We start from the raw sequence: 27,817 nt of genomic DNA, 5'->3' as shown, positions 1-27,817 counted from the left end.
ACATCTTGACCAAGACCTTTCTTAGTTCCCACCCACCACCACGCAAATCAAGATGTCAAAACGCCAGAAGAACTATCAATTTTCCCCGGTCTTTTAGCGACTCACAACTTGCATCACCGATTTTTTTTTTTTTTAACTCTTTCATCACCGACTTGATTGAATATGGCCAAAGCCTAAACATACACTTGGACTTTAATGTTGCTAACACTGAATTTTATTTGTTTTTTATTCCTTTTGTAGCTATATATATAGCATTGGATTGAGTCAATAGTGTTAGAATATGTAAACATATTATACCAAACTAACATGCGCAGCAGAAATAAAAGGACAGGATTCAGGCTTACCTCTAGCCATATTTGTTCAAGCGTTTTCACGAACCATTTAAAGAACAAAAATAGATTATTTGAGAGATCTTCTAACCTATGCCAATGACTGTATTGCCGTACTGACGGTGTACACAAGCTATTAATTTATAAGTTAAGTCATGGACCCTCAAATATGGTAAATACCATATTGTTCCTCCCATCAAAGAAACAATATTATTAATTGATTTTAAATCAATTAAACGATTCTATTACGGTAGTTTAATCAATTAAATTACCTAACCGTAATACCATATGAGAAATGATCAAAAAACTCACAATGCACAACAATGACACAACACCAAGGTACATTGGGGTGAAGCCCACATATAGTGGACTCCACCCCCAACGTGCCTTGGTGTTGTACTATTGTCGTGCACAAAGAGTACAAAAATCACTCCCATGTTGCTATCTTTAAAATGATATTTGCTCCTACCAAATCAATGTATTTAACCCGCACTGAGTTACACCAAATTCGCTTCCATGATACTCCGATCAAATATGTTGTTTAGCTGCATTATGCAAAAATATAGTTAAATTAAACCCGAATTCTCTCGGAAATACTATTCCGTTTCTGTAGTAAATAAATTATAATGATAATTATTTTAATGAATAGCTACATTTTCATGAAAATTTGCCTTTTTATGAACAAATAAGTTATTTGAAAATAAATAGCCATTTAATTTTAACCGGTTGATCACAACGTTCAATTAATTTCTACCGTTTGATTTTAAAGATGATATCTTTTATAAAAGAAACATCCTAATTTACAAAAGGTCATCTAATTCTGACCGTTAAATGGCACTTAATTTAATCCTACGATCCAAGCTAACAAAGCTCGAAATATATAAGTAAATATATTATTGATTTTTTAAAAATCTTTACAACCAAGAGTCCAAGACGCCTTAAACACCTATATATCCATAGAAGCTTCCCAAGCTTTGCCACTAGGGAAGAAACTAAAACTAAACTTATGACCATCACGAAATTAAAGTAAACACATTTGATCCCGAATCCCGACAGTATCATTTTGAAATGGTATTCGTTCGTTGTCATCCAAATTAAACTATTCAAAATCAAAATCAAACTCAAAGAGTAGAACGTACGAGAGATTAGAGTAATCATTATATAGATATTTCCACATTTTCTCACCAAACTATGGAAGTGCATGGAAATAAATATATATATATATATATATATAAACAATGCTCATTCAATAATATTGAAGTCATAGATTTTCTTATTAATGCTATTAAAAAAAATATGTGTTTTCACATATTTTAAAAATACATATCACTTTATTATACTGATTTATAATTAGTTTATACTCAATTTCTGTCTGATTTTTTGTATTTAAGCAGTGGTGACCATAAACAGGAGTCTCTTTAGTTTGACCAAACCGGAGAGAATGCTTCAGAATTCTGTTGTTAACAAGGAATAGAGAAAATAATTAAATTTAGACTATTAAAGAATTACCTAAGCCAAATTTTAATTGTGGTGTAGATAAATTTTCTTTGAAGTAGGGCGTATTAACGGGAGTAATATTTGAGGCGCTTCCCATGTAGATGTAGTCCTGTTGAGGTACGAAAGGACATTAGGCAACTTAAAAGGGCTGGGTTTATATATATATATATATATATATATATATATTAAAAGGGGCAGGTAAAAATGCAAAAAGAAAGTCAATTTTTGAGGGAATATAAACTATATACTATACAACGATTTGAACTATTCTTGACAGCCCTTTAGTTAAGCAAGAGAACATGGTGCTTTTCTTTTTAGTTTATTATAGTGCAATTAAGTAATATATATAATATGGATGCATATGAGATAGATGGGCAAGATGGCTAACGTCCAATTGTGGCTATAATATTCCATCGTAAGCGTATGGGCTTTGGATGTAAAGATGTAGCAAGATGATATGGGATAGCATGCTCGACTGAATTGTGAAAAGTTTTTTTTATTGAGCTTATTAATCTGTCCGAATAAATTAATTATTTGCTCAATTGCATTGCGACAGAGACAATTACAAAAAATTCCATCTTATTAGTTGTAACCACTTGCATTCCAGCTTATAAGTTGTAAACCCTTGGCGGAGCCAACCTGAGCAAGCTAGATGTGGCAAATGACCCCCCCCCTTATTGGCTCGACTGTTGTAGTTTCTATTTTTTTCCTTTTTATTTTTATTTCTTAAGAACTAAAGAGAAATGATTATTGTACAGTTCTTGATACAATCTTGTTCAACTTTGCCTATGTGGCATTTTTTTTAAAAAAAAGTACACGTAACCTTCTCAAACTATTACTTCATTGTCAATGTCTCTCCAAATTACCAATTGTGTTAATCTTCCCTCTTAAACTGTAGAAAAATGTCAATGTTCTCATTAACGATAAAAATACCCTTCATAAAATTATTAAAATAATAATAAAAAAACTAAAAAAAATATATAAAATAACAAAAATTTATACAAAAACAAAAACAAAAAAGTAAAAAATAAAATAAAAAACGGGATTTTCATTTTTGTTTTTTTTTAAAAAAAAACTTCAGTAATTTTTTTGTTTTTTTAATTTTTCGGTGTTATTCGTTTTTCTAATTTTCCCTTTTTTTTAATTTGTTTTTTAAAATTTATTTTTTTTAGTTTTTAATTTTAGTTGGGACATTTTTGTCTTATTAAAAATATTTATGATTATTTTTATTTTTTTTGTTAGTTTTAGGGGTGACATTAACATGTTTTAGTAGTTTTAGGAGTGACATTAACATGTTTTAGTAGTTTTAGGAGTGACATTGACGCAATTGATAATTTAAAAGAGACATTCACAATTGATTTGTAGTTTGAAAAAAAAATATCTACTTTTACCTTTATTTTTTCAAGAAAATCACCTAACATTTTTTCTCACAATGGTTTCATCCTTTTTTTTTTTTCTTGAAAAAATAAAATAAAAATAAAATCTCACACTAAAATTGAACAAAAAATGTGTAAAAAAGTTGTACAACAACCTCGTAAGAAAATATCTGATTTGCCCGTATCAAAATCTTGCCGCTGAACCATCTTGGCAAACTACGTGGCAGAAGTACAACACAAGATTTTTTTGGTCCCAAACGAATCAATAATTAGGGCAAGCTGAAAGCAGGTAGTAGGTTTGACCAAAAACAATAAGTTATATATGTAAATGAAAAATGTATGAAAAAACAATTTTAAGGGGCATGATATATATCACATAGATGGTTATCAATATTATGTAACTAATTTAACAAAAAAAAAATATAATTAAACTTTAAATGAGTTTAGTAACCCGAATTTGTTTAAGGAAATGGTTAGTACTAACTTCATTGTTTATGTCCCGACTCCCGATAGAATTGATTGTTGGGTCAAAGAAGGATTCCTTTTAATTAAGATAGATGAAATTAAAAACTTGTTACTTTTTTTTAAAAAAAAAAAAATATTATTAGTTAAAGCATCTAAGATTATGAGCCAAATTTAATTATTATGAGCATTATATATATATATATATATATAAAGATAGATGAAATTAAAAATTTGTAACTTTTTTTTTTTAAAAAAAAAATATATATTATTAGTTAAAGCATCTAAGATTATGAGCCAAATTTAATTATTATGAGCATTATATATATATATAAAGATAGATGAAATTAAAAATTTGTTACTTTTTTTTTAAAAAAAAATTATTATTAGTTAAAGCATCTAAGATTATGAGCCAAATTTAATTATTATGAGCATTATTTTTATTTTATTTTGTGAATGATAGAGTAGCTATTTTAACTTCTTTTTTTTCCCATTCCATGAGAAAAAAATATTGAAAAATAATAGTTAGAAAAACTAGGAAGTGAAATAAATTATTTGTTGGAGCTTGCGTTGAATAAAATATAATACGTTTATAATTTTTATATAACTTTGTATAACTCTAACAATTTTTTTAAAAAAATTAACTATTAGATATGTATAACACACATGTAGAAAAACAGATCTAATAATTAGTTTAAAAAAAAGTTATTAGAATTGTACAAAAATTATGTCAAGAGTTAATCAACAATCATTTCTCGTATTAAAAAGGGAGTAAACAAAATAGAAAATATAACTTTTTAAGTAGTTAAAATGACTATTGCTACTAGAGATACTATCATTTTTTGTCAAATTTATGTGATGGTCAATAATTTGTAAAATAATTAAGAGTGCACGACTGATAAATCACCCACTAATTAATTCAATTGGCAATTCAACTTTTTTACTTATGCTCCGTTTGTTTCGACGTAAAATGGTTTCCGTCGTAAAATGGTTTCAGGGAAGTCATTTTTCAGGAAATCATTTTTCGTCGAAAGCATTTTTCGGTGTTTGGCACGTACGAAAAATCGCAAATATTTTTTTATATTTTTATTCAATCATATTAACTTATAAAAATCAATTTTTATTCACAACATAAAAATATTAAAGTAAAATAATATAAAAATCATCGATGAAGAGATTCGGTCACTGACCGACAAGATTCTGATCATTTTTACCTAATTCCGGCTAATATAGCCAGAATTTGAGATAAATGCCAAAATCCAGACAGTTTTGTCGGAATCTGGGATAGCCGGATTCCGGCGGTTTCGCCGGAATCCGACACAAAAGACCGGAATCCAGCCGGTCTGGCCAGATCCGGCCAGATGGCCGGATTCCGGTCAGATTGGTAGCCGGAATTTGGCTGATCGGATTCCGGCGAAGGTGGCCGGATTTCGTCGCCAGATTCCGGCGACATTAACCGGATGTTGTCGGATTCCGATACTGGCAATATTTCGATGGTGGTCGGCTGCTTGAACGTGAAGGTCGACTGTGCCGTTTAAAATAAATTGACTGCGTCTTGCGTCTTCGGAAAATGATTTACGCTTTTTACTAAGCATTTTTGGTCAAACAGAAATTATTTTCCGGTTGACTATTATTTTTGCCCTTACCAAACACCGGAAAATACCGAAATCATTTTTCAGAAATTATTTTACGCCGAAACAAATGAAGCATTAATCATTTTATCTGTTCTATCGATTTGTAAGGAGATTTGGAGTAAAAGTTATAATATTTTAGTAGCTAAATATTACAGTTTTATCCCAGTACATTATAGACACTATCACATCAAGGGAATAAGATGAGCAGTGTAGTATACAACATTTATTATTATCATTATTATTTTGGTCCTAATATATGATTCTTATTTCTTATTGATAAAGTATTCACCGAAGCCAATACAGGGTAAGTCTAAGACAGTATCATTGATTTCATCCTTAAAAGTAAGATTTATTTGGTAATGAATCACATCTGAGTGGCTAAACATGGTCCATTTGCAAGCATACTAGCGTTGGACATCATTATTTGTCCCCCCACCACCACCTTAGCCGCTTAACCACCACCCACCACCCACCACCAGCACCAGCACCAGCAGCAGCAGCAGCACGAGGATTAGTCAAATGGACCCGAAATTCACGGGAAACGCCGCACCAGGTGTGGTGGACCTGGACCATATGCCGGAGACCCCGCATCGAGGGTCCTACCACCGGCGGGCCCACTCGGACACCTCCTTCCGCTTTGCGAACCTCGACGACCTCCTCCTCTTCGACCCCTCCGACCTCGACCTATCCGCCCTGCCCTCTCCATCTCCCCCGCCGAGTGGCACTCCCATGGCTGTCGATTCCTCCTCCAAGTCCTCCGACGAGGCCAAGCCCAGGCCCACCGCCTCCGGGCCCGCGGCTCACCACTTCCGGAGCCTGTCCGTGGACTCGGACTTCTTCGAGGGCCTGAGCCTCGGCGAAGCCAAGGAGGCGGTGGAGAAGAGGGTGCACCGTCACAGGCACAGTAATTCCATGGACGGGTCTTCGACGGCGTCGTTTGAGGCCGACTCCGCCTTGGGGGCTCTGGACGCTGTGAAGAAGTCCATGGCGCCTGATAGACTCGCGGAGCTTGCGCTGATTGATCCCAAAAGAGCTAAAAGGTAAGCTCTTCCTTTGTTTTTCTTTTCTTTTTTCTTTAATTTTTAATTTTTGGTTAATCTAGTAGTAATTTGTGATAGTTCCTTACTTTGTTCTGGCTGTGGGTTTTGATATGCTATGCGTTTGCGATTTATGTTGTGTGTTTATGCATGATTTGTGAATGACTAGCAGAGGCTTCCTCACTTGTGTATCTTGGTGGTATCAATTTTGCGTTATGTCGTTTAGATTTTCAGAACTCAGAACTGATGGTGTATTTTTCAAATTGATGCAATTGGTTATTTTCATTTTGCATATTAGGATTCTAGCTAATAGGCAATCCGCGGCACGATCAAAGGAAAGGAAGACACGTTACACGGGTGAGCTGGAGAGGAAGGTACAGACGCTTCAGACAGAAGCAACCACCCTCTCGGCTCAGGTCACTATGCTACAGGTATGACCCTTTTGCACTGTAGCTTTTAAGGAATGATACATGGATTGAGATAGTATTTTCAAGTTCTCGGCATACAATGGAACCCCATGGCTAAGTATGATCTGGGTTTATCATGCATATTGATTATGAATTTTGTGGTTCCCCACAGTTCTCATGATTGTGGATTTATCCAATAGAACCCAATACATGGGAGTAACTTCCTTTCCTTCTCTATTTGCGTTGTTTCCTTTGTATGTCATACTTCTATTGGTGACTTAACGATGTGTATTGCAGTGTTGGTGATTTAAAGGGTGTGTACTACAGAATTCATATACTATTTCTATAATATCAATATTCTATTTAGTTTCTGAAGCCTGTAATGTTTTGAGGACCGCCTAATGCAGGCTTTTATTAACTCAAAGCAGCTGGAGAAAGTGTTGAATCCTTTAGTTGTATTGTCTATGTTATCAATACCAGTGATGTAATAGTCTTATTTTTTTTCTCTTTAAGTGATTGGTTTTTTTTTTTTTTTTTTTTTTTTTAAAAAAAAAAAGGGTGATTGATTTCATGCAAAAAGCGGTTAATTGATACTACATAAATTGTTGCTCGATGTCAGAAACAGGTTGTGGACAGAGGTCAATGATATTTGTTTAAGAGCAGGAGGTGTTTGACATTCTCGTTAATAAACATCAAGTGAAAACTATCTGTTCCGAGCAGTCTTATGAAACTGTAAATGTTATCAGTTTAATGGAGAGAATAGTTGATTGTTACAACCTCGAATACACTATTCTAAACCCCCCCCACCAACAAATTTCTTCACACAATGTTGACTGACTGTCATCAAGCACAATATGGATGTTTCATAAATTTTTATGTATGGATAGGACTCAGTTTGGTATGTCGACTTGACAAAATTCAGCCCGGGATATTGGTTTTTGATGAATCATGTTAGCATAGAATGCCATCTAATTCACAAAAGTTTAAAATTATGTTTTAGTATTGGATCTGATGGATATTACCTGCGCAATGAAAAACTATATGTTGTATTTGGAGGCCATGATAATGCGGTTGATGGGGGATGAGGTTAGCTTGCTTGGAATGGATTTTATTGTCTAATGGTCTGTACTTTGTATTTAACTTTGACTAGGTTTCTGCTATCGTACCTACACAATTTGCCACATTTGTATGTTCTCATGTGTCTAGATTTTGTGTGCCTGTTTTCTTGGTTACCCATATCACGTCTTGAATACAACTCCAAAGTCAAAACTTCATGCATGATAGATGTTTTAGATCAAACTATCTAAGACAATTTTACAAAGTAGTTTCACATTTAAAATCTTATAAACCTTAACATGTGGTTAAAGTAAAAGCTCTATTGAAATAGTGTCAAAGTATTAGGCATCAGACCATCTTCAGACTAGGCTTCCGATGTTGAGTTGGTCCTATGATATGAAAGATGCTTCTCTACTGTTGTTGCATAGTATCCTTGTTAAGATAATGTGTGCTTAAACCAGTCTGCAATGCTTGCAGTGTGTCCAGTGTACTTTGCTAGAAATCAACCACATTATCCTTTATCGTTGACTACACATTATTCATTAGTGCACGTTGTAGATGTGCTACATCATTTATATGATGGTAAACATTTGTTTTTATACTAGCCAAATGTATGGGGTGTGTTCAAGCACATATGTTTGTGTTCCATTAGGGTTTATGTAATGTTGGCCAATGGTTCCACTGAATGCCCCATATTTTACTTGTGTTTCTGTTTCCTTTTTGTCACTCTGCACATCTCCTCGTCTGATTTTATTTTCAGCTTTTGTTGCATATAGGATGCTATATGACAAAGATTATTGTATAGACGTCTACCAGTTTTCTTGGGCTGAGCCTGCTGGTCACCTAAATTTGATCTCATGTTGCAACTTATTGGCTATTACATTGGTTTGAGTTTACAAACTAAAGTAAATTAACAAAAAAACAGGAAGAAAAAAAATGTTGAAAGTGTTGAAAGCATGGAAAGCTTCTCATGTGTATTTCATGTGATGCAGAGAGACACTTCTGGCTTGACTGTTGAGAATAAGGAGCTTAAACTGCGATTACAGGCTATGGAGCAGCAAGCACATCTTAGAGATGGTATACATTTTGTCAACTGTGTTTATGTCACTTTATAGGGGACTTGTGGAGCCTCAAGGATGGGTTGATATATATTTTCCCCATTCTGAGCTTGATATGAAGTCCAGTAAACCATCAATGGAGCCAGCTCCGAAGAACCGAATCAATAAATTTCTTGAATATTTATGAAATCTTTCTTTTAAGTGCCATAGAAAGAGTCTGCAATGGTTTGGTTTCTATCTGGATAATAACCGTTTGGAGTTTGATGACTTTCTGAATTCCCTTCTTGTGGGTTTTGAGGAATGAATTTAATTATTCCTTTTCTGTGGTCTACAGCTCTGAATGAAGCATTGAGAGAAGAAGTGCAGCGGCTTAAGATAACAGTAGGCCATCAAGCTGTCAATGGAAGCCCTTTCAACAGAGGGTTACCCCCTCAATATTCCTCCCACCAGCCAACGTTACATCACTTTGGTAGCCCTCAGAACCAGCCACAGGAACAGCAACAGCTTTACATGACACAGTCATCCACCAACAACCAGCAGACTCTAAATGGGCAGCCTCGCCCTAGCTTCTTGGACTTCAACAAGAGGGCGTAGTAACATCACAGGTTTAGAAGTAAATTGATGTTTCTGAAATAGAGGGTACGTAATCCGTAGCAGGTATCATCTTGTACATGTATGTATGTATATGTATACGTATTGCAGGTAAAAATTGTGTAAGGTGTTGCTTGGATTAGTCCCTTGTATCAGTTGCAGATATGGCTGTTTCTAGTTTCTACTATTCTTAGGATAGGATTTCTTCAAAATATGGTGTAGAGCAACTCCTACTAGGACAAGTAATGGTTGAATCATGGATGAACATTGTTGCTATGTACTTATAGAACAAGGAGCTTCTGGTTTAGAATGATGAAACTTAAAAAAGAGAGAACTTATATGTTTCTCGTGTGGCCATGACGTAAAACTAGGTGGCTTTTTTGAGTTTTTTCCCGTCAGTAGAACTTAGAGCACTCACAACAGATTGTGTAAAATTTTATCTAAAATAGCTAATTAAAACCTACTTTATCTAGTTTAGCTAATGAGTTTTAAAAGGCATCTTTCATCCGATTATGTAAATTTTTTTCTATTTTATTAAAATAATCATTTTTACAATTAAATATTCTTTTAATTGTATAAGAAGACAGAAGGGGAAAGAAAAAGGTGAAAGAAAAACAATAAAATAATTTTAGATATGTTGTACTATTCACAAATGGATTAGAAATCTATTCTAGTTTTTATTTAGATAATTTGATGGAATGGATTTTTGAAGTTTTTGTTATCTATTTTAGTCTAAAAAGAAAAATAGATAATCGGAAGAGAATGCTCATAGAGGGCCATCATTTCTCACTGCCTTTATAGGAAGTCTTTTCTTTCTTTTTTTAATGGGTAAATAGAGGTAATCTTTTCAGAGGATCACGACTTTATGGGTCTGTTTGGTAAAGGAAGGGGAATTTTCATTTCCCTTCCCCACTTATCTCAAAAATAACTAACTTCAAAACATTCCAACTTTATATCACATCAATAATTTTTTATTATTATTTAAATAAAAAAATTTATTACAATACAATTTTTTTTTTTCACTTTTCTATACAAATTCTTTTTACTTTATATCACATCTATCAATTCTAACTCCTACTACCAATTCCCCTTCCCTTTCCCTTACCAAACATGCCCTATATGTTTTGTGTTGACTTCTATTTTTCTTTTCTTTTTATCACTTGATGTTTAAAATTTGTATGGTAAGCTTTATGCCGCTCTGGGTTTGTGTAAAAGTCTTGATGGAGCACCGAGGTCATTCTAAGTTTCACTGTCATTTCTCATCAGCTGTACACACTCAGAGAGAGAGAGAGAGAGAGTGCGAGAGCCTTTTAAGATAGGAAAAAGTATGCATAACATATGAGGCCCATGGAAGATCAACAATCATATCTGGTTACTGCTTTTATTAATGTGTTGCGTGTGTTAGTAAAACTGCTTCTTCTCGAATATTCATGAAGAACTTTCATATACCTACCACAATTGTCGGTAGGTATACCTGTAAAACCTGCCAGAATCCTTTAAGAACGTTTGAATACAGAGTAACGGTAGGTATCACCTTTTTGAAGTATGACACAGCAATTGGAATACGATCCAGATGATCTATTATACGATCAACATTTTGTATACGGTGTCCCATCATCTAAAATAATTCTATAAATTATGTCCCCGTTTAATAACCTCTTCTCCTTTCCCTTTCCCTTATTTTCACTTCTCCTAAAAAAAATCAATTCAAAACATTCTTAACATTTTTAACTTTTTATATCACATCAACAATTTTTTATTATTATTAAAATAAAAAAAATTCACTACAATACAATTTTTTTTTTCACTTTTGCATATAAATTTTTTCTATTTTTTATCACATCAATCACTTTAAACTTTTACTAAACAAAAAAAATTCTCCATAAGGGGAGGCCCTGTTTAGCAATCACCTTTCCCTTCCCATTCCCCCTCCCTTTTCCCTGATGTGCAGGCTTTTGGCGGAGGGCTGAAAAAATTCAGCCATTATAAGACAAGTTTTTTTCCTGTTTTACCGCTGTACACGATCACAATTTTTTTTCCTGCCAGGGTTAGAATGGGTAAAACAAAACAGACTTTATTTTTACCTATTTTACCCCTGTATACGATTATTTAAGCTGCTGAATTTTTTCCCCTGGCAGGCGGAAAATGGGAAAAAACAGGCTATCCCATCTTGGAAAATGACTGACTTTTTTCAGCTTTTCTGCCAAAAGCTTGCTCTGTCCGTACACGTCAGGGAATGGAACACATTAGCATTCTAGGATAGTTGTAAGATAAAAATATAATTTCTAGCATTACTTTTATTTTTTATGCTTTTCCAGTTAGGTTTTTCTAAATTATTTTGGGTGAACAAATTTTGCAACGTGGTAATCCAAAGGTATAGTACGTGTTAATAGACTCATGAACCAATGGTCTGATTGGGTATTGGATTTTTGAAACCATAATTAAATTCTTATTCTGTTTGCAGATTTGGAGGCAAAAAATGTGTTTAAATGATGTGTAGAATTTAGATTCTTTTTTGAATTTGTGTTTGGGTGTTAGATTTTTTAGATTGATTTTTTTTTTTTTTAATTATAGGAAATGATTAGAGGTTTGAAAAGTTATGTATAATGATTGGTGTTGTGAAAAGTAGTGTAAAATAATAATTATTTATTATAAAAAAAAATTAAAAAAAAATTATTTGATTTAAATAATTATTATTTAATTATTTAAAAGTGGGACCCACGCGTTCTTTTGATTCTTTTGGAGAGCTTTTTCTCACGCGTGGGTCTCGGATATGTGTCAGCCGTTTTTCTTCTGAATTGGTTTTGAATTCGGGCATGAATTAGGTTTAGTATAGGTTGAAACCGGGTGGGCGGGTTTTGGTAATCCTAATCCTATTCAGTTCCCAAACACCTCATAAGGATTCAAATGTGTAATATTTAAAAATAAGGTATATTTGATTAGGGCTGTAAAATGAACAGTGTTTTTTTGGGGGGGAAGGGGGTGGTTAGAAAAAAATGAACAAAGTTGATTGCGATACTTCGTGATTAAAATATTTGTTCCCCCTTGTTTTTAACTAAATAAACTAAGCTTGAGCTCAATGTTAAAGTTCGATTATTTAGTAGACCAAGTTTGAACAAATCTAAGCTTGGTTTGGATATATTCGCAAAGTATAAAATCTGTGATTAATATTTTGCAACATAAAAAAAGTAGAACATCTATTTTTGTATTAAAGATCATCATTATTGAAGCGAAAATAAATATATTTCAATTTTTTAGAATATATTGTGGTGATTAATATGCATTAATAAACTTAGGAATCTATGTTTTTTAAGTAAATTTATCTAACTAACTCAATAAAGATCTTGAACAATCCTAAGCTTGATTAGGAGATTGATGAACTAGGTTTGAATATAGCTTGAGTGCAACTCTAACTCTATAACAACTTAAATAAATCAAATTTTAACTCTATAACAACTTAATAGAGGAATTGATATAATATAAGTTCTAGTATTATTGGATCTAAATAGGAGAATATCCTTGACACTCTGTGATTATGTTATTAGCTGAAAAGTGACGGTACGGTTGACATTTGTTTTATTATCTACAATAGAGATAACATATATGATAGCAATAGAGGTAGTAAATGAAGTAATTTGGTTGAGACATTTGGCTAGAGAGTGGAGCTTGCAACAAGATGTAGCCACTATATTATTGATGACCAAACATATCAATATTATATTAATTATATTTTCCAAGTGGTTGTTATACATGGTGCCATCACAATGAAAAAGATTGCTATAATAAGAAAATCTAATAGATATGTTGACTAAGCTTGCTCTTGTGTTTAAGTTTAAGCATTACTTGAATTTGATTAGTCTTTGCAATTTGTGATTGCCCTTAAGGGGGGCTTGCTCTTGTGTTTACGTTTAAGCATTACTTGAATTTGATTAATCTTTGCAATTTGTGATTGCCCTTATGTGAGTCCTCATAAAACAGATGTATCTTATGATCCTAATATCTTATAAAAGCGGTCTTGGTGGCATTGTAACGCTTATTCAAAGGGCTAAAAGTTCATGTTTCATGAATATTTCCAAATTCTAACGTTTACCAAGTAAAAATTGCTCGTCAATAGAAATATGCAGGAAAACTAACGAACAAAATCTCGTTTGAATGAGGAAAGATCTCGTTCAAATGACATCAAATCTTCAGGTGTCAAAATGCGTGGGAAAACGAAGAAACATAATGTCGTTCGAATGAGTCAGGATCTTCTTCAAATGACATCGTATCTCCACGTGTCAATCAGCGTGCAGAGTTAGGTGATACGAGACGCAAACTTGAAGTATACTTAATGCAAATTTGTTTGAACGAACTTTAATGCAAGCATCCAAATCGAAAGCCAAATGTTGGTTTCTTGTTCCTTTGTCCTTTGAGTCAAGAGTGGGCTTGAGAGTGCATCCTCAAAGAGTTTGCGAGTGATTTTGAGTGAAGAAGAGTGGGCTTGTGCAAGGAAGGCTTGAGGAGGGAGGAATTGTGAAGAGGAGCTCAAAGGGTGAGTTTTTACATGCTTTTCTCTATAAACATAAGTGATATTGTGAATTTGTTGGTTTTGTTGCAATTTTGAGGTTGTGAATGTTTTGAGAATGAGTAACGTTTCTTGCATAATTTTTGTATAACTCTAGCAATTTTTTTTTAAAATTAACCATTGGATATTTAAGGCCCACATACAAGAAAACAGATCCAATAGTTGATCAAAAAAAAAGAAGTTGTTAGAGTTATACAAAAGTAGTACAACAATCATTTCTCTTTGAGAATAAGTTTGTAGCTTCAAAAATGTAAAAATAAGAAATTATGGTTTTTAACAAAATGAGAGTTTTTAACATTAAATATGAGTGTTTTAAGACATGAATTCGGTTGGTTAGGGTTGTATGAATTAGAAGTAGATAATGGTAAAGAGAAAAGTGAGATTTGATTGAGGTTTCATGTAGGAAAAATTCGAACAACATGGTCTCTTTCGAACAAAACTACTTTGGTTCAAACGATATTTGCCCAGAGCGTGAAAATTGGGATTTTTAGGGTTTTGTTTGAACGATCCATAAATAGTTTCTAACGAGCAAGGGAAAAACGCTAGTCATATTTGCACTATCACCCCAAAATGACTAGTTAATTTAGAGCTTTTCTAGAATCACTTATAAAGCTCATTTTCACTTTGTAAGCAATGTAAGACTTAGCACCCATTAACATCTTTTATAAACAACTTTCTCTCTATGTACACTACTCATTTTTTCAATATGGGACCGGATGTTATATGGTCCGAATGAAATGTTCCATAACAGGAAAATTAGGGTTTTTCAAGGTTTCGTTTGAACAAGCCATACTTGGTTCGAACAAAATGCTCCAGAATAGAACATAAAAAAAGGGGGGGGGGGGGGGGGTGTGGGGGTTTAGGATTTCGTTCCAACAAACCATATTATAAGATAGGGACTGATTTCTTAGGATTCTTATGCACGCTCAATGTACCTTATGGATTTAGGAAGCAAAAGCTTTGGGTGCCGACGGTTGTGTAGTAACTAGAATAGACTATGGTCGAGAATGATAAAGATGGGAAGTTATAAGGATCTCGCAACCCATCGATGTACATGGGCTAAAAGAATTTGGGAGTTAGGGACATGACGGATTCGAAGCTCGTTTTCAAGATAAATGGGAGATTCTTTGGAATGCTTTCAAAAACAAGATAGAAAGTAAACTATTTAGCTAGAGCGTGTGCACAAAAATTAGCACATCGAGACACCTTCAAATGCAAGTATTCAACAAATGGCGGCCGCAAAGGCTCACGTCCGCAACCCATGAACAGAACAAGCAAAGGGGCTGCATCTACCGGGAGTCTAGTCAGCACGTGTCACTCATGACCATTTGATAACGGTGCGATCCTTAGAGAATGATTTGATAAACTTTTAAAAGAAAAAATATCAGGGACCACCGGGGCATTTTTCCTTTATATTTAAGCTGCGCAAAGTATGTTGTCCTACCAGATTATTTAGAAATTCAATTTTATACTTCTTGTTCATATGTCAATCACGCCTGGTATCATCAGCTTATTGTCGATAATTTTTCAATGGCAACGCAAGCCTTTGCCTTCTCCATTTTTCTATTCCAGCAGGCACCAACTTTGTATGGCCTGTGCACAATAAAATCCCATCCCACCTCAACGATCGAAGTTATCGAAGTTAATACCATTTTGTATGGCCTTTCCCATGTATCCGTCCAAAGATCCCTTTTCAGTTCTTGAGCAATGACCCACCTCCAAGGAACTAGTAATTAATCAACTAATCTAACACCCTCTACGAAAGTGACAAAGAGGGGATGTCTCGTGTACATTTCTTCAAATGTAAAGATGGTGACTTTAGATTTAATAAAGAATGAACTCAAGGACGGCAAACAAAAGGATTATCATCCACAATGTAGTGACAAGAGAGATGTTCAGAATATTTTTCTGCCGCATATATTTCAACTATTGAGGAAGAACGATGAGAAGAACAAGCCTAGCTAGATACCAACCCAAGAAAAATAATAAACTCCCATTAAAAGCAGCATTTATTTTAACATATATATGCAATGACAAAGAAATTATTGGTGATGATTACTTGGAGGATGTAGAAATCTTCGGATAAGAATGTGAATAAGTCCAAGTTGTAGTTGTTTCCTAGGTACCAAAAATTACAAGTTTCCTAAGATACCATGTTGCCAAGATTAATGCAACAACGTTCTATATATAGGGTCATCTTTGGTTGCCTTACATTTGGTGCTTTCTGCTGATTCACTGAGTGGCAATGGACTTGAGTATCTTACTAACCTTGGTGCTTCTCTCCCTGTTCGTGCTTTCAGCTTTCTTCTTGCTGCGTTCATGGGCTTCACCAAAAGAAATGGAGGAAATACCTGGTAGCTTGGGTTCGCCTGTTGTAGGCGAAAGCTTCTCATTTCTTGCAGACTTTTCAAGCCCATCTGGTGTTTACAGCTTCATGAAGAAGAGGCAGCAGAGGTAATCCATCAAATTCTTTAGGTAAAAGGTAACTTACAATTACCACAATTTCAAAAAATAATCTGTTTTGATTATTCTTTTTATGGATTTTACTTGTAGATATGGAAAGGTGTTTAAGACTAGCGTTTTGGGGAGATTCACCATCTTCATGACAGGGAGGGAAGCAAGCAAGATCTTGTTGACAGGAAAAGATGGGTTGGTGAGCTTGAACCTCTTCTATACAGGCAAGCAAGTGCTGGGCCCTACCAGCTTGCTCCAAACCACAGGAGAAGCACACAAACGGCTTAGACGGCTGATCGCTGAGCCCCTATCAATTGATGGCCTGAAAAAATATTTTCAGTTTATCAATATGCTGGCAATTCAAACATTGGATCAATGGCCTGGGAGAACAGTTTTGGTTCTTGAAGAGGCTTCTACAGTTGAGTTTTGGTCATTGAGTCAAAAGTGTACATTTACAAGTCTTGAAGCCACTCCTGGAGAAATAACTAAATCTTTTAACTTATGCAGTTCACTCTCAAAGTGATTGGAAACATGATAATGAGCTTGGAACCCACAGGCGAGGAGCAGGAAAAGTTTAGGGCCAATTTCAAACTCATTTCTTCCTCATTTGCGTCTTTGCCATTTAAAATACCAGGAACAGCTTTTTATCGCGGTATCAAGGTAAAACTTTATTCTAATGATAATCAAATACGTGCATGAGATGATGCATCAGAAGTACTGCTACTTCAAATATAAAGAGAGGAAAGTTCTTGAAGTTTTCTCTAACAGAATGTTCCATCTGTCTGACAAGGCTCGGGATAGGATGTACGCCATGTTAGACTGCATAATTTCCAGGAGGAGAAATGAAGAAGGCTTCCAAAAAGATTTCTTAGAGTCACTTATAACGAAACACAGCAAAGGAGCAGATGATAAAGACAAACTCACTGATACACAGTTGAAAGACAATATACTGACTCTGCTAGTTGCTGGTCATGACACTACCACTGCTGCTCTCACATGGCTGATCCAATTCCTTGGAGAAAATCATGCTGTTCTGGAACAACTTAGAGTATTGTTCACTTTGAAAATTCAAAGCAGCAAATATTAATTTCTTTAGCTGTACACCTTGAAGTTAATTTGGATGGTGGATATGCAGGAGGAACACATACAAATTCAAGCAAAGAGAAAGGATGGAGAACATCTCACATGGTCTGAAGTTAACAACATGCCTTACACCACCAAAGTGAGCAGCACATTGATCGTTATTGGCTTTAATTACAATTTATTTGTTGGCATCTCACAAGTTCTGAATTCTTTGGTCTTTCATTTTTGTTCAGGTAATTCATGAAACTCTTCGGAGAGCCACGATACTTCCTTGGTTTTCAAGAAAAGCAGCCCAGGATTTTGAGATTGACGGTATGACTCCACAAATCAGACAGCCAATGCCAATATGATCTGCAGAAATATGATAGTGATTATAAGTTATTTTTTGAATATTACAGGATATAAAATCAAGAAAGGTTGGTCGGTTAACCTGGATGTTGTTTCCATCCACCATGACCCGGAAGTTTTCCCCAATCCACAAAAGTTTGACCCTTCCAGATTTGATGTAAGCTCTTCCCAATTCCCCAATCAGCAGTCCACTTCCATTCCTTCCATTTTTGTGCTCGGAAATAATTTCTCAATCAAATGCAGGAACCGCTAAAGCCTTTCAGCTTTCTTGGTTTTGGTAGCGGCCAGCGTATGTGCCCCGGAATCAACCTGGCCAAGCTTGAAATATCAATTTTCGTTCATTATCTGGTCTGCAGATACAAGTAAGATGAACAATTTTTTATTTTTCAAAAAAAAGAAACAGAAATCAAAGAAATATAAATGCTTCCCATCCAGGCCTTGGAAAAGCCAGATTATTGTGCATATTACTTAACAATAATCACCCAAACAGAGATATTATTGAAAAATTGCTTCAAAGAGTTTCTTAGCAGCCTAAATACTTTTTTTATCAGTACAAAAGTTTTGAGAGGGGGGACTTTTATTGTACATATCACTTAACAATAGCCATTTCCTGATTTCGAAGAATTTCAATTCTGATTCTGAAGTTGTGATCCCTATCACAGGTGGAGACCTCTGGAGAAAGATGACTCAGTCCAGCCAACACTTGTACGGATGCCAAAAAACAAGTATCCGATTGTAGTTGAGCCAATGTAAAACATTTCTGCTACAGGAAATTCTAAAGCATGAAAACAGGAGAACACAAGAAGTGAATGTAGAAGCTTAAGCAGAACAAGAAGGATAAAGAAGAGCAAACAACATCTATCCCTTGGGGAAGACCTATCTTCTAGTACAAGCATCCTTTATAGAAAGATACCAATAGGTTACTTAGTGGCACTAGACATTAATTATGCAAAGTAAGACAGGAAATGTCATACCCTATATCAGTTGCAATATAAAAAACTTTGAAACTTTCCATTATAAAGACGAGTTATAATGAATGGGAACCAGGACAGTACAAATAAGTGGTAGAGGATGCTGCCATTGCTCGTACTTTTCATTTGAATTGTAAAGTAAAGCAGAAAGAAATGTCAGATTAAATGGGAAGGATAAGTGGATTTTTAGATAGATCATAAGGCCCTACATGTGTATCCCCAAAGCAGATCGTGCTGTTTAGTTCTGAAGCATTTAATTCTTCAATCATCCATGGAAATATGAGGGATTCTGCACAAAAGTTTCAAGCCATTTTGCATAATTTTGTATGAAAATTTTGGCAACATAAATTTAATACTTTCATCTTTCAGTATGGATCAAATATGAAATAAACTAAATTACATAAATGTATCATAAAAATTGCAATAATGCACAATCATGAAAAAAGAACTGATTGTGCTCTGTTTGGGGGTATTATGCATTAGTGTTTTAAATGTCAACAAAAGCCCCAACCGGGGCAGTTAATAATTAAGATTCAAAACTGCTACAGCAAGTAAGAAAGGGATCAAAGCAGGGAAAAAAAAGGAATGAAAAGTCGTAAGATGCCCTAGTGTAGTTGCAATTTGAGTTTTCAAGTGCACTTGTTCTATAATATAATTTAAATGATTAAGTCTATCATTTCTTATCAACTTAAACTTTAATACAAATAGTGATTTAATATGGTATTAGAGCAAAGGTCCTGAATTCGACTATTGTCTTAGTCATTCACCTCACATATTAATTAAATATTACACATCTTAAAATTTTAAGACAAGTGATTTAACAACCTGGCATTGACAGCCTCTCTAGTGACTAACGCTGACAATAAATCTGACAAGTCTTAGATTCATTTTACATCAGATGCGTTTGATCTCTACAAAGGAATGAAAAGTGCTTGGAAAATAACTTGATAACTGAAAGGAAGCAAGCAAAAATTTCGAACAGGAAAAAGTAACAACAAACTAAGCTCAGGCCTATTCTGCACACAAGCAGGTTCTCGCTCCCAATGGTCCATGCTAAGAAACTGAAAAGCAAACGTCCAGCTCCCAATATTTGGTAAACAAGCCCTTTATTGTTGACGGACTGGAATTAGCTTATCAACAACTTTGACCGCCACACTTTGAAGACGATGTATTGAGACCAATAAAAGGAAAACAGAGCATTCGAAAATAAAGCATTTTGCTAAGCCCATGTGAAGGCCTCATTGAAATACGAAAAAAGGACGACCCTCCAAAAGGGACCTAATTGGACTTGAATCAAGCTTCTTTTTTCTAAGCAATATAGGGGCAAGGGAGAGGGAAAGCAAAGACTTGCATCAAGCCTTTGGTTACAGAAAACAGCAGCAGAATGGAAAGATATGAATAAAACAATTAACTCAATTATGCAGAGTACAAAGAGAATTCTCACTCCCTAGTGACTGACATGCATAGTACAAAGACAATTTTCACTCCCTATCTCTGTTGCAATACAAGGAGGCTTGACTTTTCCATCCTGATACCAAGTTGAGCGCTTTTCGACTAATTCCTTCAAGAAATCATCCAGCTTCTCAATGGTGACATTTGGCATCACCACCACATGTGCAATATTTCCTTGGCAAGCTAACTGCCACCTGCGAATGAACTCCTCATCCAAAGGTCGCTCAAACACAACTGTGCTGCTGAGCTCATTTAGCATGGCGCTAATCCCAGCAGCAAATAGGCAAGCCTTCAAATAGTGAGCATTTCTAAGGCATTTCTGTACTTCCTTCTGGAACCCTTTGTAGCCTTTTCTGTTGAGGGTATACCAGAGGAAGATAGGAGCATGACCATTCCGGCTTCCCATTATTGTGGCATCCCTTGAAGCAATGTACTCAACATTTCTTGACAGCGCATTGACGTGCTCCAGCCTTGTTATCTGAACACCGCAAGGCATTGGACATCCAACAAGCTTATGGCCAGAAACACTCACACTGCCAATGGGCTTCTTAAAAGTAACCTTTGGGGCCTGATCACCAGCAAGAATAATGAGCCAAAGGAAACAACTCACCCAAGATTTAGATAAGGTTATAGTTGAATATGAGGAAGGAAAAAGGAAGTGGAAGGCAACATGAAGTACTAAAACAGCCATCTGAGAAAAGTTTTCAATTTTCAATTACTGGAAAACTAGAGCATAGAAATTATCTATACTTTTGTTATGTATAGTACTAAACATGAACAATTCAGGCTCATCCATTTATTGGATTTATCAAAGATATCTACGACTGTATCCACTCAAGTCTTTATAGGAAGACTGGATTCTTTACAAAATATCACCACGAAAATCATTTAGGACGACTTTAGGTCCAGTTTCTCTACAGAAAAAAGCAGATCAGATCCCGTTTCCCTTAGGTATAAGCAAATGACTTCCTACATGTACAGGACATATGCAATGAATATAAAAGGCGGGTGATGACACCTTCCAGTCCACAACAGCAGGAGTCGAAAAAATAACTTACACGTTTGACAAAAGGCATCATAAGTCCAAATAAAGCTCCATCACAATGAATGTAGAATCGATCATGTGTGAATCCACATTCTTCAAGAGTTTGTATTACAAGATCAAGATCATCAACAGCACCTTTGACGGTTGTCCCTGCGATATGAGTGATTCATTCAATCAATTAAACAAAGGAGAATGCAAGTAGAGAGAGAGAGAGAGAGAGAGAGAGAGAGAGAGAGAGAGAGAGAGAGAGAGAGAGAGAGAGAGAGAGAGATAGATACCTATATTAACATTGATGATGGCTGGTTTGTCTTTGTTAGCTAGTAGCTTAACTTTAAAATCTGCACAATCAATCTCACCAGAAACGAAAGTGCCAACCTTAACACACTCCATTCTATACATTCGTGCTGCTTTAAAAATAGAATAATGTGATTCACGTGACGCGTACAAAATCCCGTCCGGGAACACTTCCCTCCTGCAAAGTTGAGCTATCTTTAGTTTCACTCTTCTTATACAGAAAAGAATTTCATATGACATAAAAGTAAAAGTAACCAGGTGAAAGCTCAATGTCACTAACCCAACTAAAATCCCATGAAGATTGCCTTCTGTACCACAATTTGTGATGTATCCCCAATATTCATTCTTCTCTATTTCCCACAGACGAGCAAACCAATCTAAAACGCCAACTTCAAACGGCCTTGAATGGACACCATAATTGCTCTCAATAAAAGGATCACCAAGATTGTTAATGGAGAAATGCTGCAATTGTGCCAGAGCACCATAATCAAAGTCCAGATTATAAGGATAACCTGCAAGAGATTACTATTTCAAGTAAGAACTAGACATGTTTATATATGGAAACTACATAACATCCCAATATCTTGAACATTGCTGGAGGAGAATAAGAAGGTGATGAATTAACAAACAGTTATAAACAAAATTACCCATCTTAGTAACTTTTAAAGTATTAATTAAATGATTAAATTCGTCCATTCCTATCAGACTTCTTTTCTTCCTCTCTTTCTTTCCCAGCTATAGTCTACACCACAACGCTTTAAGTTGAGCAAAACGGCTAGCAAGTTAGTAAAAAAAAGAACGTAGAAAACGACTCACAAGACAGAACACCAGCAAAGAGACATTCTTAAAAGAACTCACACGTGAAATTAGTATATCAAATTTCGAAGATATTCCACGACATAATAACTAGAATAGCCAAATAATGAATGTTAAGCTGAGAGAGAGAGAGAGAGCGAGAGAGAGAGAGAGAGAGAGATCAGATTATTCTCATCACCTAAATGGTGTTTGGTCCGTTCAATGAGGGTCTTTCTGTAGCGAGCCAACACGCTAGCCATGTATGCCTCCTTATCCCCAGTGCACTCGTCGTTGGCATCGGGCTCCGTCACCGGCAAGCACGTGGTGTGCACGTTCCGCCCCAGCACGATCTCCCTGCCTTTCGCTTTCTCGTTCGCTCGTCCCATCTGGCCGTTCGATGCCACCGCCTCTAACAACGGCTCCGCCACCACAGCAATCGGATCGAAGACCTCCACCGCCCCGTTCTGTACGCTCTCAACCATGATGGCCTCCTTCTAACTAACCCAAACAAAAATCAAAATGAATGTCAAGAGAGAGCCACAGAGAGCGCGAGAAACGGTGGACTCGTTCAAAGAAAGCTTGAGTCCTCGGCGACAAACTAGCGACAGAGAAAGAATTGTAGGGAGGAATCTCAATGGTGGAACTAGCAAGCAGTCTAGCCTTCTTTTTAAAGGCGCCAGCCTCTCTCAGGTCCCCAACGGTGAAACGCGGGTCTGTGGCGTCATTACGATATTACTCAAAAATATTAGCCATAATTTGACTCGAAAGAACTAATTATCTAAATTTGAACTACCTTTTTAAAATTCATTTTATCGTTCAGATTAAATTCGGTAGGTTTAAGAGAATAACATGTTGCCATGCCAACAAAATTTTAATCAAATAATTTTCATTTCACTTGAATAATCCTATTACATTTTTTGTGAGGAGATCATGATCTTCTATAATTACAAAAAAAAAAATTGTAAATTCTTATATTACAGAATTTAAGTCGTTTTTTTTACCTCAAAACGCTTAAAAAATTGCACTTAATAAAATTGTAGCATATTATCAAGGCAAAACATAAAGAATTTTCCTCACAAAAGAATTACTCTTCACTTATACAGAGAGGTTTGTTATTCAAAAAACCAAAATACAGTTTTTGTTCGAAGTTTTTTTTACAGCATACTACAACAACCTGATAAAAATATATTTAATTCTTAACTATAATATGTTACATTTTTAATAAGTGGCATTTCTTAAGCGTTTTGAGTTAAAGAAATGGCTTAAATTCTGTAATTTGAAAATTTACAATAAATTCTAAAAGTATATGTAAAATCCTCCTAAATAGAAGGAGATTTTTTTTTTTTTCAAGTAATTAATATTGAAAAATGGGTCAAAGATTCTTTTGAACTTATAAACATCAAAAAATTTATGTCCTCTCTTTTTCTTTTTTTTTTTCTTTTTTTAAATCCCTTCTCATATATAAAAGAGACCAATTGGTCAAATGTCCAGGGTTCTAAAGAATTCCTAATACACAAAGTCACGGCACAGCGGTGAGAGTTTCCTCCACCCAGGCAAAGTAGACTAAGACCATCACATAAATACAGCTGCTCAAAAACCTAGACAACAGAAAGATGCCTCTACATCACCATAAAACCCTACTTGAACTGGGAGAGGGCACACAAACTAAGCTATCAAATAGCTTTGAAGTACCATATTTTGATCTTACAAAGACAACCCAACAGCTGCATTCACTAACAACCAAACAAAAACACAGAAAAAAAAAAAAAAAAAAAAAAAAAAAAAAAAAAAAACTGCAAATGCACTGGCGAACCAATTTCCCCACTTCCCCCTTTTGACTCGACAGTTCGTTCGCTAATTCTGGATCTGAACCGGAAATTTGGGCGCTCATTTCGGGTGAGGGCGGAGGTGTCGGGCGACAAATGGATCGGTTTACCGGAGACGTAGATCCCCAAAACCGAGCCCCTCCGCACCCTAAACCACCGTTCCAGTAGAAACCCTAAGCCGCCGCTGCTGCAATCAACTGAATGAAAATAACCTCGGTGTGGCCATCCCGACCAGCAGCGCCGTCACAAAGACTCCTGTAAGAATTCGGCTCCGACGTGGCGTTCCAATCCAGCATCACCACTTAAGAAACACATATTCGAAGCCCAAAAACCCTCGGCGCCACAAATCAGACCGGATGCCCAAGGAAGAGAACCAAAACTTGGAAACGGGAAAAATCATCTGCCGTTACACCCAAGAAATCAAAAGAAAAAAACCACTTCTCAATCCCGAAAAGGACGAGAAAACACCACCCCTTCACCTCTAAAGAGCCGGCAAAGCCCGAAGAGAGAGAAATTTAAGGGAAGCCTTACGCTTCCCTCCTCCATGAACACGCTCAAAAGAGATTTTTGCCTCCAAAGGAAAAAATTGCCTCTTAGGGCCGGCTATTTGTCCTCTCTTGAACTTAGCAAATTGATTATAACAAAATTACATAAGAGATAAGATCGTCCCCAAGGTGTATATCAAGTTGATAAACATCCTGCATCTTCTCTATTACCTTATATAATTAACTCACGCCAATGGAATCTTGAAGTTGTTGGTTTCGTTGGCCACGTGTAGAAACTTCCAAATCTTTCTACTTCAACACAAACGTCCAAAAATGAATTATAACCTCTAAATCATACTAGATATTAGATTTATTTTCCACGTGATAATTTTGTATAAACACGTAATCCTTTCCTGTTTTGTTAGTTAGTCAGATATTTTGCTAGACTCTAACTTGGGCTGCAAGTCTTATAAGCCAGTATATATATATACTGCAAGTGATCTACAGACTACAGTTATTTATCTTCATCGATACAATCAGAGAATTACTTTCCTCCCAAGTTTTCTCTCGCACAATTCATGTTTTCTCTTTGTTCTGTTCTTCAATAACCACTCAAGATTCTCTGCGTTGCCTTCCTTCCAAATCAAAATAAAAAGAAGAGACTCTAAAACTAGCAAGAAAGAGTGCGGTTTGTTTTTGGTACACATCACCGACGTAGTAATTATTAATTAGGTGCGCCCGAGTGCGACATAAAACTAGATCGTGGAAAATTGACGCCGCTAAACGACGACGTTCACCATGGTCCAGGAAGGGCCACGTTAGAGAAATGAAGATTCTTTTGGTAGGTGATCTGCCTAGTCGGACGGATAGAGAATCACGTGGAACCAATTTGAATCTTATCCTCTGTCGTCTTGGGCAGATATTTTTTCACCAGCAAGCGTGTGGCCCCTACCAAAGCTCACAATGGAACTGTTGGAACATGTGTTAGGGAAGTTAGTTGGGAAATAAAAACAAGAGCGCCAGATTTTCTTTTTCATTTTTTAATGGGAGAAAACAGAGGGGCTTTTTGCTCAAGAAAACTGGTTGCAGGAAAGGTTTCCAATTATGGAAGCAATAGAAAAGATTGAACAACAGGGTTTCGCAGGCTGTGTGAGAACTGAGATCTTACGAAACCATTTGGCAAATCCAACAAAAAAAATTATCAAGACCAGAGGGACCGGCCATTCAACCTATACATGCCCATTATTCCCTTTCACATTTAACTTCCTAAAAATGTAACCAAATTTATTTGCAGGGGAACCAGAAGATATTTCATAGGTGCTTCCTATAAGATAAAGAGTTATCATGCCGTGACAACCCGAAAAAAATGTGGCATAACTTGGTTCGCAAAATAGATTTATGCAATAGAATGGTGATTCATATTTATTTAGTAGGAGTCTATTCATTTGAATAGTTATTACAATGAAAATAATTATTCTCTAAAAAGATGAATATATATTTCTCTAAAAAATGAGATGAATAATTATTCCTCAAATAATAGACTAAATTTTTCAAAAAAAATTAAAAAAAAAGCCACTCATATTATTTTTTATTCTCTGATATTATTTTTAAAAAATAATTATAATAAAAAATTATAAACCTACGTTATATTTTGGCTGGCCAACCACCTCAATGGGTGGTTGCACCACACCCGATGCATTTGGGGGTGGCCGCAACCAACCCCAGAGACCACTCCGGGGTGGCCGCGATCGCCCACCAATTTTCACTTCTTCTTTTTTTTAATTTGATTTTTTTAAAAAAAAAAATAAATAAATAAATAAATAATGTAGGGGTGTTTTTAGTCATTTTGATTTGATTCCAATTGAAGTATATGTATAACTATTTCATTCTGCTCTCTTTCATTCTCAATAATAACTATTCACTTTTTATAATAAAATACTCATTTCGCAAACCAAACAAGACCTAAGTTATAAATGGAATAACAACACACATCATCTATACATGTATATCTTTTGTATTCGTAAGGAAAAAAACAAAAAGAAAGTGAGGCAAAGAGCAAAGAGCAACGAGTTAATGAACTATTAACCATTGCCAATCTATGATGATGATGGGTACTATGATTGTTAGAATGTATCGAAAATAAATTATATTTTTCGTATATTTCATATTTGGTTAATATTGAAATATTCGTTATTTACGAGTTAATTGTAATCAAATAATGGAGATTTGATTACCATACTTGTATTTGCTCTATACCCTATAAATAAGAACATTTGTATTGTAGACAAATCAAGTTAATTAGCACAATATAGCTCTAAAGTCTATTCAGAATGGTGGACAAAAATATTTAACACCAAACCATCTATAATTCTTCGTGTGATGGATTTTAGCGACATCAACAACCCCTCGCCATCATAGTACTCACGCATGTTGGCCCCCTTATTGTTGTTCTCAAGCTTCACAGGCAAATCTCCCCCTCCGCCAGTTGAGTTTGGGTTGGGTTTTTCAAATTTTAATAACCCTATTTTGACTTTCGACTTAACTTTAATAATACTAATAAAAAAAGTCTACCAATCTAACTCCGATCGCAATTTGTTATTTGAATTGGGTGGTGTTTAAGTTGGTATTTGATCATGCCTAAATAAGAGCATCTCTTTGCAGGTGCTCTAAAACTTCAATATTGTGTATAATTTAGCTAATATAAGGGAAAAATTACATCCAACAATTTGTTATTTCCTTATCTAAAACACATATTTTGCTTTTTGATTAGCTACTTTGGGTAATCACTATAGCTTATGTATTTTCTTTTTTCTTTTTTTGGCTAATTACATTTTTTCCCCATCAACTACCAATCATTGTCAACATGCCCCAATGAACTGACACCTCGACCAAAAGAGAACATCCAACTACCAACTTTACATACTTTGTTACCCTCCGTTAGGAAATCCCGTTAACTTGGATGAAATATTTCATTTTGGGGCGTTAATTTTGGTTTAAAGACCAAAATGCCCTCCAACAGTAATTAATAAAAAAATATTAAAATTAATACGTTT

At 35.3% G+C, this 27,817-nt stretch overlaps 3 protein-coding genes across 3 annotated transcripts; 2 read left to right on the top strand and 1 right to left on the bottom strand.

Annotated features, from left to right (window-relative positions):
• Window positions 1–5,623: 5,623 nt before the first annotated feature.
• LOC133866829 (transcription factor VIP1) lies at window positions 5,624–9,791 on the top strand. Its single transcript, XM_062303481.1, has 4 exons — window positions 5,624–6,338; window positions 6,634–6,766; window positions 8,791–8,875; window positions 9,191–9,791. The coding sequence occupies exons 1-4, from the start codon at window positions 5,818–5,820 to the stop codon at window positions 9,448–9,450; spliced, it is 999 nt and encodes a 332-aa protein (XP_062159465.1). The 5' UTR covers window positions 5,624–5,817; the 3' UTR covers window positions 9,451–9,791.
• A 6,465-nt stretch (window positions 9,792–16,256) lies between these two features.
• On the top strand, window positions 16,257–18,690 carry LOC133867058 (abscisic acid 8'-hydroxylase 3-like). The gene is made up of 9 exons (XM_062303733.1): window positions 16,257–16,465; window positions 16,565–16,883; window positions 16,973–17,125; window positions 17,256–17,513; window positions 17,601–17,687; window positions 17,782–17,860; window positions 17,947–18,053; window positions 18,140–18,258; window positions 18,559–18,690. The coding sequence occupies exons 1-9, from the start codon at window positions 16,257–16,259 to the stop codon at window positions 18,647–18,649; spliced, it is 1,422 nt and encodes a 473-aa protein (XP_062159717.1). The 3' UTR covers window positions 18,650–18,690.
• A 1,459-nt stretch (window positions 18,691–20,149) lies between these two features.
• On the bottom strand, window positions 20,150–23,177 carry LOC133867222 (serine decarboxylase). The gene is made up of 5 exons (XM_062303937.1): window positions 22,653–23,177; window positions 21,939–22,170; window positions 21,643–21,836; window positions 21,378–21,514; window positions 20,150–20,887 (listed from the first exon to the last, which is right to left on the bottom strand). The coding sequence occupies exons 1-5, from the start codon at window positions 22,933–22,935 to the stop codon at window positions 20,315–20,317; spliced, it is 1,419 nt and encodes a 472-aa protein (XP_062159921.1). The 5' UTR covers window positions 22,936–23,177; the 3' UTR covers window positions 20,150–20,314.
• Window positions 23,178–27,817: the final 4,640 nt, after the last annotated feature.

Source organism: Alnus glutinosa, chromosome 4 (assembly GCF_958979055.1).
Source record: "Alnus glutinosa chromosome 4, dhAlnGlut1.1, whole genome shotgun sequence".
In the NCBI taxonomy this organism is placed as follows: domain Eukaryota; kingdom Viridiplantae; phylum Streptophyta; class Magnoliopsida; order Fagales; family Betulaceae; genus Alnus; species Alnus glutinosa.
Note: the sequence above shows the minus strand (reverse complement) of the source record. Positions and strands in the feature narration are given on the sequence as shown.